At 41.6% G+C, this 16541-nt stretch overlaps 1 protein-coding gene across 2 annotated transcripts in view; it reads left to right on the forward strand.

Annotated features, from left to right (window-relative positions):
* The window catches only part of ago3a (argonaute RISC catalytic component 3a), a 31812-nt gene extending 19721 nt beyond the window's left edge, over positions 1 to 12091 (forward strand). Inside the window, exons 10-19 of one of the 2 annotated variants that reach the window (XM_060862309.1) lie at positions 602 to 745; positions 1406 to 1539; positions 1647 to 1831; positions 2213 to 2372; positions 2532 to 2622; positions 2748 to 2942; positions 3078 to 3212; positions 4533 to 4634; positions 5129 to 5328; positions 5631 to 12091. In XM_060862309.1, coding sequence (XP_060718292.1) covers positions 602 to 745; positions 1406 to 1539; positions 1647 to 1831; positions 2213 to 2372; positions 2532 to 2622; positions 2748 to 2942; positions 3078 to 3212; positions 4533 to 4634; positions 5129 to 5328; positions 5631 to 5739 — 1455 coding nt within the window. In that variant the 3' untranslated portion in view covers positions 5740 to 12091. The remainder of the gene's footprint in view (positions 1 to 601; positions 746 to 1405; positions 1540 to 1646; positions 1832 to 2212; positions 2373 to 2531; positions 2623 to 2747; positions 2943 to 3077; positions 3213 to 4532; positions 4635 to 5128; positions 5329 to 5630) is intronic. The other variant, XM_060862310.1, reaches the window with a different exon arrangement.
* The last annotated feature ends 4450 nt before the right edge of the window (positions 12092 to 16541 follow it).

A 16541-nucleotide genomic window follows, 5' to 3' on the forward strand; every position in this document is an offset into this window, starting at 1 on the left:
AAACGTAACTAAATTTATCTCTGAAACTCTCATTGGATCCGAACCATCTTTCCAAAAGAACCGGATGCTCTGACAGTGAACGATAATCGAGGGCCACTGGCTTTACTGTGCACGTCGTTTTTTACAATAGCCTTTCATTTTATCTTGTTAGCAAGCTCCAAACATGTCTTGGCTCATCAGCTCCGTTCGGATAATATGAGGATCATGCATGCCAGTTTTTTTTCTTTACAAATGCCCGTTATTTTTTGTGTTCATTTAGTTCCAAACAGTGTGAGATGAGCCATGGGCGTAATGAATTTGACATTGCTGATGTACAAAATGTCCCCAGTTTGCATCCATGATTCTAAAAATAACCTTGCAGTCTTTGTTTTTCAAGCGCACACGTCGAGAATTACAGCTCGAGCCGAAGCGAAATGTTCAGTCAGCTGACGGAATTCTTTTCAGACGAAAGCTTTTCACGTTTATCGCGATCTCACCGCACACGATTTTCACGAATAAACGTAGATCATGTCTCTCCTTCACTCCACATTCTCTTCAAGTTTCTACTTATCTCTCTCTTTTTTTGTGTGTGTCTCTCTCCCTTTTTTTTTCACTTCCTTAGGTACGCAGTGCCAACTATGAGGCCGACCCGTTCGTACAGGAGTTCCAGTTCAAAGTACGGGACGAGATGGCTCACGTGACGGGCCGTGTGTTGCCCGCGCCCATGCTGCAGTACGGGGGCAGGGTGAGCTCAGAGAACTTTCTGGTACCCTTCCTTTAAATCACGCTCATCTCTCTTTGTCCGTCTGCCTGTCTGGCTCTCCACTGGAGGAACTAACCCTGTCTCTAACCCCTGCTGGTGTGAACTGTGTGTTTGTAAAATAACTAAATCACTGTTCCAGGGTCTGACCAATTGTGCTGATTTGTTAACCAGTCGCCATCAGTCAGCAATTAACCAGCTATTTATTTTTTTTTAATTTATTTATTTTCCGGTGCTGAATTAAGTACTAAGAATGAAGTATTGATAGTTTTCACCGTTAAAAACATTCATTGTCAATTTGCTAAACATGGCTCAGCACACCAACTGTGCAGTCACATTAATTAAGGGACGTAAAAGGTTTTAAAAAATGTAGTTAAGTTAAAAAAAATAAGGAAAAATAGTTAGGAAATGCATGTTGGTAATCTTTGAGTAGTTCGCTTTTGTATTTTACACATTTGTTTTTGAATTTAATCTGATGATGATGTATAGAAACATTCTGACATTTATGTAGAGTACATTTTGGCCCTGTGTGCGTGTGTGTCTGTGTTTCTGTCTGTCTGTGTCTCTGTCTGTCTTGTTTGTCTGTGTTTCTGTCTGTCTGTCTGTCTGTCTGTCTGTCTGTTTGTATCTCAGCATGCAGCAGATCAACCTGTGATTTACTTGCAGAACCGGACTGTTGCCACACCCAGTCACGGCGTGTGGGACATGCGAGGAAAGCAGTTTCACACCGGTGTAGAGATCAAGATGTGGGCCATCGCATGCTTTGCCACACAGAGGCAGTGCCGTGAAGAGATCCTTAAGTAAGTTAAAAACATTTCCAGTGATGTCAGTAAGTGTTTGGAATGAGCCAAATGCTGTCAGCAGTGGAAAAAATATTTTTACTCATTATATATTTATTTATTTTTAGGGGGTTTACAGATCAGCTGCGTAAAATCTCGAAGGATGCCGGGATGCCCATCCAGGGCCAGCCGTGTTTCTGTAAATACGCCCAGGGAGCCGACAGCGTGGAGCCCATGTTCAGGCACCTTAAAAACACCTACTCCGGCTTGCAGCTCATCATCGTCATCCTGCCCGGGAAGACACCTGTCTATGGTACACAACAACGTAACTCAGTCCTCTGATAACTGACTGTTAGGTTCAGAACAACACACTTTGCAGCAGTAGAACAAAATAAAAATGTTTGTGTACTCAGGCACTGAAATCATTCCTGGTAACTTCTGATGAAGTTTTTAGATTAATTAAAAGGTTCCTGTGATGAACACATGATTGTATAAAACCAGCTTTAGGATTTTTTTTTTTTTTTGCTAGAGAAATAGTGAAGGTGATAATGTTGGTTGTTCTCTGAAGCTTTTGTCTGACAGTCAGCAGTGATCATTGCTGCCAGCTCTAGTCGTTCTTTTGTTATTAATACTTTAAATAGGAAGGTATTTATTTTTATTAAAAGTGTGTGTGTTTGTGTGTGTGTGTGTGTAGCGGAGGTGAAGCGTGTAGGAGACACTCTCCTAGGAATGGCCACTCAGTGCGTACAGGTGAAGAACGTGGTGAAGACGTCACCGCAGACGCTCTCCAACCTCTGCTTGAAGATCAACGTCAAACTCGGTGGGATAAACAACATCCTGGTACCACATCAAAGGTGAGAGTTCGGAGAGAGAGAAGCTTTAATTTTTACAAAACCTTAAAAGCTTTTCTTTTGGCAAACGATGATGTAGCATTAATTAGCTGCAATAAAAATGATCTCAGTGGAAGTTTCTAACAAGGATAGTAAGATAAATGTGTACATGTTGTTCTTTAGGCCATCGGTGTTCCAGCAGCCTGTGATCTTCCTGGGTGCAGATGTCACACACCCTCCTGCTGGAGATGGGAAAAAACCGTCCATCGCTGCGGTGACTGATTTTTCTTATCCATCTGCCTCTAAATGAACATTAGCTCAAATATTCTTCATCTTCTAGCATTTCATGTCTCCTTTACATTTTTTAATTCTCTCTCATTCCCATCTCTCTTTCTGTAGGTGGTAGGCAGTATGGATGCTCACCCCAGTCGGTACTGTGCCACAGTGCGGGTGCAGAGGCCGAGACAGGAAGTGATTCAGGACTTGGCCTCCATGGTACGTGAGCTCCTCATCCAGTTCTACAAATCGACCCGATACAAACCCACCCGCATCATCTTCTACAGGGACGGTGTGTCCGAGGGCCAGTTTAGACAGGTCAGTAATCAGTCTTTTAAACCATCATGCAATCTTATGCTGCATCAGGGTTGCTATTCTACGTCACACCACTCTATCACTGAGCAGTTTTTCTATCTGACAAATGATTGTGTATGTGTGTATACTTTGTTTCAGGTGCTGTATTATGAACTGCTGGCTATCAGGGAGGCCTGTATCAGCCTGGAGAAAGAGTACCAGCCTGGCATCACCTACATTGTGGTGCAGAAACGCCACCACACCCGCCTGTTCTGTGCCGACCGCAACGAGAGGGTGAGCTCATTTGCAGACCCTAGAAAGTTTCAGCCTTTACATATAAAAAAGATATCACATTTTATCATTGCTTATATTATCACAGATTATCAAAGTTACCCTGACACTCCAAATGAGATGGCCTTCTATTGAATGTAACATCGTAGTAATACTCTGATGCATTTTGGCTAACATATTCACCATATCTTTTGCATTTTAAGCCAACTGTTTAATCCTTGGGGTAAAGTGCCATCAGCCTTGGCTCAGTACCACCACCATGCTTCAAAGTTATTATGGTATAAAAGGATTAGTGTTGTGTAAGAAATTACAGATAACTGCACCCAAATTCCACTCCAAGATACACATCTAAAAGAGCTCATTCCTAAAAAGGTTTAAGTATCATAAGGTAATCGGTTTAGGACTCTAAACGTATAAAATTGATTCAATCATTAGTTGTTTTTTTTTTACCTTTCCCCACTTTTTTTTTTAATCCCTCCTGGCTGGCTCGCCAATGTAAGAAATAAATAAAATGTGTGTGAAAATAAGACGATGATGGTGAAGATATTAATGAAGAACAAGACGTTTATTCCAGTATAGCAGTGACAAAATACATGAAGTACTTGGGGTTCCAACCGACTCCGATGAACCCAAAGTACTTCATGTATTTTGTCACTGCTTTCTCACAGTTGTATATAATTTTACAAACTTTATATACCAATCTGACCTGTAGTCTCCCTTACCAGCCTATAATATTGAGTTGCTACTTCCACAGACAGACATTAGCTATGAACTACTCGTCAGACCATATTGACATCCATTGCAGATGGATTAGCAGCTCTTTGGGGGCATCCTTCACTTCTCTCTCTACCGTCCCTCTAATCGTTTATCAGCCAAATGCTTAATTACGCTCATTAACACAAGAGTCTATTCATTGACAGGCTGTAATTATTTTACTTCAGCTGCATTGAGAGAATCAGACTTTTTAAGAAAGGCTCAAGAGACATAAGCAACGACCTTATTTACAAAGAGTGTATTAGAGCCACCGTAAAGCAGAACGGTGGAGACCTTTGAAAGGAATTGGCAGGTTGACAGAGCTTAATAGAGATACTGAGCTCTAATGTTTCTCTTAACTATATAGAAATGGCAGAAGAATCTTAAGATCCTCCAGATTTTCATCTGGTAACCTTTGTAACTCTAATTATATCGTAACTTTTTTTTGTATAACGAATGCCATCTGGAAAGGAATGACTTAATGATTTAAAAAAAAAAACACTCTTAGTTTAATGCTAATAGAACGTCTGAGTAATTGTTATTTTCTGGCAATCTGGATGGCGTCTGTAGGTGGGCCGCAGCGGAAACATTCCTGCTGGTACGACTGTCGACACAGACATCACACACCCTTACGAGTTCGACTTTTACCTCTGCAGCCATGCTGGAATACAGGTACACCACATGCTCCTGAACTAGACATCTGCGTGGGGGATGCTATTGTAAACGAATATATTTGCATCTCTATGACTTTTCAGCGCTCCCTTCTCCCACACTTTGTTTTACGCAAGCGGATAATTATAATAACTAATGATTATGAGCTGTTGCTGCTTAGCTAGTTCTGAACGTTTTGTCATGTTCACTCATTTAGAACAAGCTTGTAAAGAAAGAAATATCCTTCCTGTAAGAATTTTTGAGACATTGCAACAAACCTCCATGTAAGACGTTGCTCGTTTGACTGTGGTTTGTCGTTTTGTTTTATAATCGAGTTCTAGGACAGGTCACTTGTCCGCTTATAATTATGTTTAGCTTGTACCTAATGTGTCCATGGAAAGCTCAGGAAGTTCATAACCTCTGACCTAGAGAGTCCCGCATACCTGTAATTTATCGATTAGTGCCACACAGTATATAGTATCTATTGAACCGACAGCATGCTTTTTCTCTACAAGGGCACAAGTCGGCCCTCTCACTACCACGTGCTGTGGGACGACAACTGCTTCACAGCTGACGAGTTCCAGCTGCTCACCTACCAGCTGTGCCACACGTACGTGCGCTGCACACGTTCCGTCTCCATCCCTGCACCTGCCTACTACGCCCACCTGGTGGCCTTCCGTGCCCGTTATCACCTGGTGGATAAAGAACACGACAGGTGAGAGAGAACTTTTTAGATAGCTTGTGATCTTTGTTGAAATAGTAAAGGTGTGCATGGTGTTAATGCCCCCATCTCTCTCTCTCTCTCCCGCTCTCTCTCTCCCGCTCTCTCTCTCCCGCTCTCTCTCTCCCGCTCTCTCTCTCTCTCTCTCTCTCTCTCTCTCTCTCTCTCTCTCTCTCTCTCTCTCTCTCTCTCTCTCTCTCTCTCTCTCTCTCTCTCTCTCTCTCTCTCTCTCTCTCTCTCTCTCTCTCTCCCGCTCTCTCTCTCTCTCTCTCTCTCCCGCTCTCTTTTATCCAAAGTGCCGAGGGAAGCCACGTCTCGGGTCAGAGTAACGGCCGAGACCCCCAGGCTCTGGCCAAAGCTGTGCAGATTCACCATGACACCCTGAGGACCATGTATTTCGCCTGAGAGCCCTGATCTATCCCACTCGCTCGCCCACACACCTCCTCCTAAATGCGGACCGGACACTGTGCAGCAGGAAGCGGGGGTGGGGTGTTTGTGGGGGGTCTCGCCAATCCTGAATCCGGCCTGAGAAGCGCACACCTGCTTTAATCCAACACCCAACTCAGCACTGTTATGCAATATAAAACCAGCCAACCACATTTTATTTATTACGGATTAAGACGACCCTTACACCAAACAAAAGGGAGTCCCCGTCTCCCCCTCCCCCGTCTTGTCTGCTTGATTTCTTTACCTCACGGTTGTAACAGCAGCACTTTGACCGCCCAGTGTTTGCAGAATGACATCCAGGAAAGATGAACGAAGTTAGGAAAGGTATAGAGTTCGTCTAACGCTAGACGGATGAGTGTCAGTTGTTACGAATTATACATTAGGAATATCTCAACAATTCACACACACGCACGCTCTGATTATAAGTGCCACCCATTAGGGCCAGATGCTATTATAAACAGTTCGTTTTTGATTTGATTTTATTTATTTCTTCAGGCTTCATGCCGTGTTAGTCCTCCCATATCGGTCCGGATCACTAATCTTTTATTTACTACAACGCAAAGTGATCTTATTTTTAATTTTTATGTGGATAAACTTGTAGGTTTTTTTTACTTTTTGTTTGGTTTTATTTTAATTGCTCCCAGTTTTTATTTGCGGCATTCTTTTTTTTTTTTTTTCCCTCCCTCCCCTTTATTTTATTTTTTCAAGTAGAGGCCGTGTTAAAGGACAGATTGTGATATTCCGGTTTTAGTGCAATAACCGATCAGCACCTATGTAGGGTACAGCTTTTTTTCTGGATCATGTAAGAATGGAATAAGGTTAAGGATGTGAGACGAAAGACGATGGCAGCCCAGCGCTCCGTATATCAATACGAGATTGAGGGTTGAACATTAGATGGAAGTGTGTATGTTTTTATATATAATTTATATATATTTATAGATCTCTTTGGTGAGGGTTCAAATTCAAGTGCCTGGTTTTTGAAAAGGAATATTTTCTAGAAGGTTTTTTTTTTCTTTCTTTCTTTCTTTCCCCATTTCCCCCCCCTCTTTGTTTCTTTTTTCCCTTTTTTTTTATTTATTTATTTTTTTTTAAGAAAACTGTTAATGCAGTGCATTAAGATGCGCAAGCTTGCAGTTTCACTGGAGAGTTGTTTTTTTTTTCTTCTTAAATCGAGGCTTAGAGGTCACAACTTTTATTCGATTGCAGAAAGCCATGATCTGTTCTTAACTTCTGTTTTGTGATAGAATAACGTTAATGAAAATCTTTCACTGATCAGTATTGCGTGGCCTTCAGGTCGTCTTCGGATTCGGTGTGAGTCCTTCATAGCCGTGTAACTCTCCCAGCTTTTTATCCTGCGCAGCAGAAACGTCAATACCATCGTCTGCCACTTCTGATCAGGATCTAGCTGCTATTGTACAGGTTCCTTTGACGAGACTGACGGTGTGCTTCAGCTTCATTCAAGGATGGGAGTGAGGTGAAGCAGCAGACCGTGCGTGTGCTTGTTCACCAGAGGGCCAGTAGAGGGCAGTGTGGGGTTTTAATAGCAGACTCTCTTGCTGCTCCTGAAGCACATCCCGTTTTGTAAGCGAGGGGACAGTAACTGCACTAATTAAAGCTGAATTAAGCTTGGTGCTATACTGTGCATTGTTTATGATGCACACTACAGAGATTTTGTCGTGAGGGTGGGAACATAGAGTTTGCAAATGGTGCTGGCTACATATCTTTGTTAGAACAGACGTTTGGGTTGTGTTTAGACGTGCTGAAGTGTGGTACCCATGATGCCTAAACCTCAAATCAGTTCACGTCATGCTAAATGGTCCCTGATGCCGTTTATCAGTTTTATTATTATTGGAAAAAATCCACCTCCTTTTCCAATCCAGAGCTGACTTATTTATAACTCTTTTTTTTTGTTGTTTTTTTGTTTTGTTTGTTTTTAAATTATTTCATAGACTAAAAAAAAAATGTAATTGTACTGACTTTCTGATGTTACTATATACTATAGACGGCAGTAACGGTGCAAGATTATGTTATGTAGAGTAAGAATATGGTTTTAAGACTGTACTTTGTGTTTGAAGCATTTTCTGAGCAGAGATATTAGTGCATGTGCTAAATATGAGCATCACAGTGAGCTTGAACGTGTCACCGTCAAATTAGGTGATACAGCGTAGTGTCTAATGTTGATACCAATTCCATTTCTCATTTTCAGAACAATACCAATATTCTAGTATCAGTACCGGGTAACGAGGTCTGCTCATTGTTCATCAGATTCTGTCGTCAGGTTAAACAAATCATCCCAAGCATGTCGATGTGCTTTAGGACAATTTTGTCCTGTGTTTATATAAAAGATCTGTGTTGTATATTTCAACACCTCATGTTCACGGCATAAAAAAACATCACCGAATCCGATAATCAGTGGGTTAAAACCTGATCCAGTGCTGATATCAATGCTGTGATGACTGTCTTTAAATAATGGAACCACTATCAGAGTTATTTTGGATGATCATCAGTTTTGTTCCACCTCAACAATGTAGAGTATTTATAAAATCCTGTTTTAGGAACGTTCTGGTAGCAGATGTTATGAATAAAGCTGTGTAGCATGTTGGACCGGATGGTGCTTAGCGTGTAGCAGTTGTATTTCACCTCACGAGTATTCTCAGCGTCGTGTAATTTTTGTTCAGCACAGAGGCTGACATTCTGCTATCCTTTCACGAGGACCGAAGTCGGCTCGACGCGCAATCTCGAAAACCCGTAGGCCTTCCCCTTTTCAGTGTTTCAATGTAAAGCGTGTGGAGCCAAAAGAGGTTAAAGTCCTTAGAAAGTGCCTTTCCTCATGACGGTGCTGAAGAATCCGAATTTAAGTGACAGATCAAACAGTTTTCTTTATCTTACCTTGCACACATGCAAAAGCATGCACAAGCCTACATTCACACATTTTCCATCTAAAGAACGAGGCTTACTGAAGTCTTTGTGTATATTCATTTATAACAATGATAATATCTGCCAAGTATAAAAAAACAAAACAAAGGTTTATGAGTGACTTCTGGGTTTGTTTGTATTTTTGTCAGGACTATGGGGAAATTGGTACACAGCCTGACCGAGAGAAAAGCCTAGCACAGCACTTTAAAGACTGCCACCCAAACAGGAAGTAACAAGCAATTTGCTTTCTAATTGTTTGGGGTTTATGTTTTTTAATCTTTTAAGCATATAGGTATGTGCCAGACAAAATATCATCCCTATCGCCCGACATCCACTTTAGGAGGATTTTGTCTAAATTGGTGGCTTTGATGGGAAACGTCTGCACTCCGAAGGTTGTGCAGTCTCACTATTTAATGCCTGGAACTTAGCCCCGCCCCTACAGAACAAGACAAGACAGCTCAGCAGCTCCTTGTACGGAACTCACGAGGCATAGGTTTAAGAGTTTTCAGACGACTCCCGAAGCAGCCCATAATTCCATCCTGTCTGAGAAGTAGTGATGAAACATGCCTGTTTTTACACTTGGCTCCCGCTGGTTTGAGCTCGTTTCCGGTGGTTCCTTCACCGCTCGTGCAATGCCCTGTAGAAAGTACTTACAGATATCATATGAGTCTATTTTATTACCTTCACTTTCGACCTGAAGTATTAGGGTCAAGAATTAGAGACCCCTCAGGTGCTTGTCGGTCACATAGGTGCGGGTCCAGGAGGATATATACGTCTTACAAGAGATCTCGAAAACACTGCACCTCACTGACCTTGGTATGCTGCAAATGTACAACTAAACGAGTTAAACTGCAAACAAACGCTTTGATTACAGTATCAGTGCTAGATTTAAATGCCTGACATTTATCCTTAACTATTTGAGTAGATGTATTTGTAAGAAGTGTTCTTATTTTGTGTGTGTGCGCGTGCGTGTGTGTCACCTTAACACTTCTTTCTGTTTATTGAGCCAACTTTTTCATTTTTGTCTTATTTAATTTTTTTTTTCTTTTAAAATATTCAAAAAAATATATATGCGAAATATTTTATGGTGTATTTATTAAAAGCGTTCTAAACTGCGGCTGGAGTGTCCGCGTAGCGGGCGGCGTTATGGAGGGGGGCGAGGAAGGGTGCAGCAAGAGGGCGCCACATCCCAAACAAACGGTCCTCACTTTTCTGTTAGACGAGAGCTCTTCAGATCCAGCGCTGAAGAGCCGATTTCTTTTTAATACCAGGCTCACAGATTTCGCCTGGTTTTCCTGATCAGTGCTGGAACGGGATCCAATGTACAGATTGACATCTCGGAACGCCGAATATCGTTAGTCGGGTCAAGTCGTATATGTGTTGATGATAATCAATTGTACGATATATCGCAATCTTAACACTTACAGTATTATTGTTATTATTATTGTTAAAATTATTGTTATTAATCATCCAGAAGGCTTCCCACAAGTCTGATCAGTAAAGGATTTAAATAAACGACCACATTTTGCTACAGTTAGAATTTACAAACTTTGCAAACAATTCAACGCATGTGTTTAATCACTGAGGCATCATCAGGACTGGATTATTTTTATTACCTTAAGTGGTCTTTAAAGACATTGACATGAGGTTGTGTTCAGGGATATTCCAGAATCTTTAAACAGAAAAATAATACCCATAACTCCATGTCCTGATCTTTTATTCCAGCAGTTAGTGTATCATATACAAAAAGAATGCGACATCATGTTTTCTAGCCAAAGACAGTCGGTCCCTTTCGAATCTTACTTTATTTTCATTCTCAAAAAATGAATGAGGCGGAAACATGCAGCTTTTCACGTAATTCAGAAACCAAACCCGGGTCTCGTACGTACGGTTCGAGTCCTTGCTCACACTGGAGACTCCCTCCATAGCCCTTTCCTCATAGAAAGCGTCCGAGTTTGCTGCCGAAATGAAAATGTTGCCGTAGAAACGATACTCTTTTAGTGAACAGAATCATGGGAGAGCCTTCATTTTCGAAATGAGAACATGTCCCCCATGCTGTCTTCTGAATAAGACGGACTTCTTCGAGAACCTCATCCTGGAACAAAAAAGGGCTGAGGATTTCACATGATTTGCTCATTGCGATATATCGTGATATCGATTGTCGGTTACTGACGACCTTGACGCTATATCTAGGGGAAAGGAAAAGGAGCTGCTCCTCCTCAAACCCCTCCGAATGCTGCTTGTTTTCTGTTTAGGGGTCAGAGAACCACACTGACAAATACAATAAACAAAGCTGACGTGTTTCAAATCCAGAGCTGCTAAACTCCAGCTATAGAAGTTCCCCTGCGTTTGAGGCAGGAAGTTCGTAGTCGTTTGCTCGAGTCGAGTTGTCTTTTGTGCCAGAGCCATTTAAGGAGAGAGCAGGAAAGTTAAAACGTGTCCCATTCCACTCGGATGACATGAGCCTCAGCCTCATCTGTTGTCAGATTTTTATTTTATTTTTATTTGTTTTTAATTTGTTTATTAAATGCCTTAGTTTGTATAGAGAAGTATGCTAACTCGCAGTTGCGTCTTATAAACCACTAACTGTGCAAATCCCCATGTGTGAAAACGTACTACTCGTCCAGCATACGGCTCCTCCAGTCCGGCACGATCAAGACGGTCACGATCTGACGGCCGCAGCTCGTACCGCCGCCTCGTCATCACTCGCAGGTCTCGATTTCGGCCGTTAGTTCATTTAACGAAGGGGGACAGAAACATGCAGCTCCGATGGAGTTCACACATGAAGAGTAACGCACATGCACAACTGTTCCTGAATTTGTGGATTGTTTACAAACAGTTGTTTACTAAAAAAAAACGTCAAGCTCCAGCATTCCAAACGACGACTGTAGGCTCTGCATATTGTCTTGAGTTTTAGCAGATCAAAAAAAAAAAAAAAAAGTTCCTTTTGATTTTCTCTAAACGCATCATCTTTGGTGTCTCTCCACGGCACTGGACTCTGAGCTCCACGACACCTTCAAGCAGTAAAGTTTATCCTTAGAGGAACCAAAGTATGCACTCTTTTAGCTAAGTGTCCTTCAGGACTGTCCTTCAGCTCGAGGGTCTCAAGGACGTTCTTTACGAATGTTTCATGTCCAGGAGCTCCATGACTCTGTCTCCCTCTCTCTCTCTCTCTCTCTCTCTCTCTCTCTCTCTCTCTCTCTCTCTCTCTGTCACTTTCTCTCTCTCTCTCTCTCTCTCGCTACACCAAGGGGTCTTTTATTTTACCTTTAAAAGTATTTCTTATGTATGTTTTGTAACTCTTTCTCTGATGGCCTTTAGTGTTGCTTTGCCTTAGATTGAAGTGTATCTTTCACTACTAATTGCAATAAAAAAAGCTTTGCTTTTAACTCGTGTATGATGTGAATGTTTTTTTTACATATTCGGTTCCAAGTGGCTGAGACTCTATCAGTGGAAATGACCTAAGAGGGTGATTTCTCGAAAATACATCAATTTCATTATCAACCAAACAACCATTTTAAATTTCTAAGTGCTCGCTTGGCTGAGAAGAACTGGACGAGTGCGAGCAGCCTGTTTTGCAAAAAAAAATCTCATGTTTCCTGCTTTTGTCCCACAGCACTAACATAAACCCGAAGGATCCAAGCGACGATTGCAGCCAGAAGCTTGTGAGAAGAGGCTCTTGTTTAAACTGTTCTGTGTGTTGTGCATTTTGTGATAAGCCTTTCTCCGTTGTTATCAGGCTCCAGGCAGGTGTACGTGGCTCTGCCAGCACTGTTCTGCCATCTCAGATCCGTTAAGCTCCTACTTCCTCCTACATCCGTGCAGAAGGAGGTTTATTCGATAAGGCGTTAAAAGTGATACTTGTCGCATCATATTCTAATATATTCAAATGATAGTTCTCTTTTGCTAGAAAGCTGACGTACTGAGATATACAGCTTGCTAAATTGGGTTTAACGGGTTTGCTCGTTCCTCTGTAGAGGTTTATAAAACCTGATTAATCACAACAGTTAGGCTTTTTGTGGTTGATGTCAGAAAGACGAGCAGTTCTCCATCTCAAGCATTTCTGTCAACGCGTCAATTCTGATTGGTCAGTAAGAGTTGATTTGGTTTAATCTAACAGCAGCTTGGAAATATAGTTAATTCATTCATTTTCTACCGCTTATCCGAACTACCTCGGGTCACGGGGAGCCTGTGCCTATCTCAGGCGTCATTGGGCATCAAGGCAGGATACACCCTGGATGGAGTGCCAACCCATTGCAGGGCACACACACACACTCTCATTCACTCACGCAATCACACACTACGGACAATTTTCCAGAGATGCCAATCAACCTACCATGCATGTCTTTGGACCGGGGGAGGAAACTGGAGTACCCGGAGGAAACCCCCGAGGCACGGGGAGAACATGCAAACTCCACACACACAAGGTGGAGGCGGGAATCGAACCCCCAACCCTGGAGGTGTGAGGTGAACGTGCTAACCACTAAGCCACCATGCTCCCACAAAATATAGTTAATTTTTATATATTATTATTTCCTTTGTAACAGCGGACACGGGGACTCGCACGGCAGATAATCTACATATTAAAAATGCATACAAATCTGGAGTAATTATTGATTTGGTGGAGGTTTTTTCTTCTACAGTATGAGAAAATCTTTGTTGAAAATATATGTGCAGTTTCTTATTTCTCTGTGAAATTACAAGCTTTTGTTTTGTTTTGTTGGAACCAGATTTTCTGAAACTTTCATTTACTTTTAAACCGTCAAAGATAAAAATGTGTAGCTTAGCTTGGTTCGTATTTTAGTTTTTGACGGTTTTAACAGCATGACACACGGTTACGTTACGTTTTGTGCTGCTTTTACGCACCTCTCATACATCCGATGTGGATTAAAATGCTAATTTGTCTATATTTTTTGTATGTATAGATAAAATATAACAGGCAGGTGTTAACGAAAATAAGTTTTCTTTTTTTAATCAAATTATTTAGAAATTTGTGTTTTGATTTGATCAGTAAAACAAATTGTACCGGTGCTTTGTGTACTTGTAATGCAAACGGAATCAGTCTTTTTGGCCATGGGTCACCTGAGCAAGGATTTAGGTGTGGTTATGAGGAATCGGCCAGGGGTGGACTGATTAATCCAGATCGTTTAGAGAAAGAACATCTTAGACAATGTTACATCCCACTCTGTCTATTACAAAAGATAATCATGAGAGAGATTCTCATTAACAAACTACTCCGTAGACCGACTACCTGAGCAGAAGTAACCCAGCTTATAAACTGTTAGTTGATTAAATATTAATTCTCATAACCCTGGAGATCCTCAAGCTCCATGTTGAAAACACTGTATAAACACAGACAATTTCCTGTTGGAAACCCTGCAGGATTTCTTGTTATGGTTGACCTTAAAATATTAACCAGACGTGAAAAACTAAAAGTGAAACTAAATTTGATTCTTTCACATAAGAATGTGGGAGAGGTTGTGTTTGTCTGTCAGTTGAGGTCAAGTTCAAAAGAATGTTTTTGCAGCTTCAAGGAACAGAAACCAACTTTTTTCTCCTTGGTAAGTTCATTCAATCATTCATTTTCTACCGCTTATCCGAACTACCTCGGGTCACGGGGAGTCTGTGCCTATCTCAGGCGTCATCGGGCATCAAGGCAGGATACACCCTGGACGGTGTGCCAACCCATCACAGGGCACACACACACACTCTCATTCACTCACACACTACGGACAATTTTTCAGAGATGCCAATCAACCTACCATGCATGTCTTTGGACCGGGGGAGGAAACCGGAGTACCCGGAGGAAACCCCCGAGGCACGGGGAGAACATTCAAACTCCACACACACAAGGCGGAGGCAGGAGTCGAACCCCCAACCCTGGAGGTATGAGGAAAACGTGCTAACCACTAAGCCACCGTGTCCCCCTTCCTTGGTAAGTTTACACAGAAAAATGGTTGATATCGCCTTCAAATTTTAGATGTTTATGCACAAGCACTCAGGGCATCTCATAAAGCAGAAATAGATTTAATGTCACCATTTACTTTAAAGATCTTTTCCATTTTTTTTAGGGAACTTTTCTCTGACTTTATTGCCCCTACTAGGCTAGCGATAAACCTATTATAAACTCATGCAAGATCTAATTGATGATGCACTTTAGAGTATAATGGTGCCTTTGTGTCTTCTTTCCCTAAATAGCTGGGATACCGGTGTGGTATCGGATCCTCTGTTATCACAGTTCATTAAAGATGGGCTAGAGCAGAAATGAAAGCCTTTAAATAATTCCACTTTCTAAATGATGTCTTTAGTGGACAGGTAAAGAAAAAAACAGCTAACAGCTGCAACACACACTGGGTACTTCAACAGGAACACCCGACTAACACTGTGTAGGATGTGACCTTTTGTTCTCAAGGAGCCCACGAGATATTGGAAAACTTCCTTTGATGTAGATTTTACGGATAGACTTTCATTCTGTGAGCCTCTTATTCCTTCACATCTCAAAGACGTTTTATAGGATTCAGATCCGGCGATATAGAAGGTCAGTGAACACTGGATTAAATATGTTCCTGTAAACACTTTGAGACGACTATCGGTTAATGACTCATGCTGGAAGTAGCTATTAGGTGATGGGTGAACAGGCTGGTAATTAAAAACAATCAATATTAACAATCTATAGGGCAATGGGGCTCAAGTGGTTAAGGCTCTTAGTTGTTGATTGGAAGATCAGGATTCAAGCCCCAGCACTGTCAACTGCAACTGTTGGGCTTTGAGCAAGGCCCTTAACCCTTACTGCTCCAGTAGTGCTGTATCATGTCTGACCATGTGTCTTGACCCCAAACGTCCAATGTTGGGATACATGAAGAATGAATTTCACTGTGCTGTAATGTATATGGGGGGCACGGTGGCTTAGTGGTTAGCACGTTCGCCTCACACCTCCAGGGTTGGGGGTTTGATTCCTGCCTCCGCCTTGTGTGTGTGGAGTTTGCATGATCTCCCCGTGCCTCGGGGGTTTCCTCCGGGTACTCCGGTTTCCTCCCCGGCCCAAAGACATGCATGGTAGGTTGATTGGCATCTCTGGAAAATTGTCCGTAGTGTGTGATTGCGTGAGTGAATGAGAGTGTGTGTGTGCCCTGCGATGGGTTGGCACTCCGTCCAGGGTGTAATCTGCCTTGATGCCCGATGATGCCTGAGATCCCCACAGGCTCCCCGTGACCCGAGGTAGTTCAGATAAGCGGTAGAAAATGAGTGAGTGAGAGTGTAATGTATAGGTGTAAAAATAAAGGCTTCTATTTTATTCTTTTCTATTCGGCTCAAAGTTTGTCATAAAAACATTCCCCACACCAAGACACCACCTCCACCAGCTGAACTACTAACACACAGTAGGTTAGATCCATGGATTCGTGATATACTGTAGGTGCCATATTCTGACTCCTACCATCCGTGAGCCCACAGAACTGCAGTTTTTTAGTTGTTCCGGTTTTCACCTGTGTACTTTCGGTTGAATTGCAATGCTGCCACATGATTGGCTGATCAGATAACTGCATGAACGGTATGAGCAGTTGTCAAGCTGTTTCTATAAAAGTTTTTTTAAAAGTGCATTTAAATAATACGTACACTAATATAAAATAACTTAACACAATTTAAACTTTTATTCTATTTCATTCTATATATAACATTTCTATATAGTATAAAATATACCATTTTGCGCTGTCCGTTAATAATACAAAGAAAATCATATCGGATCTTTTATTTATATAACATAAGAATATTTCGTGTAAAAAGTACAATCATCTAAATTATTTATATAAAAGAAAGTTTCAGTATTTAAAATAAGTGAAATTGCA

The sequence above is a fragment of the Tachysurus vachellii genome, chromosome 25 (genome assembly GCF_030014155.1).
Source record: "Tachysurus vachellii isolate PV-2020 chromosome 25, HZAU_Pvac_v1, whole genome shotgun sequence".
Classification (NCBI taxonomy): domain Eukaryota; kingdom Metazoa; phylum Chordata; class Actinopteri; order Siluriformes; family Bagridae; genus Tachysurus; species Tachysurus vachellii.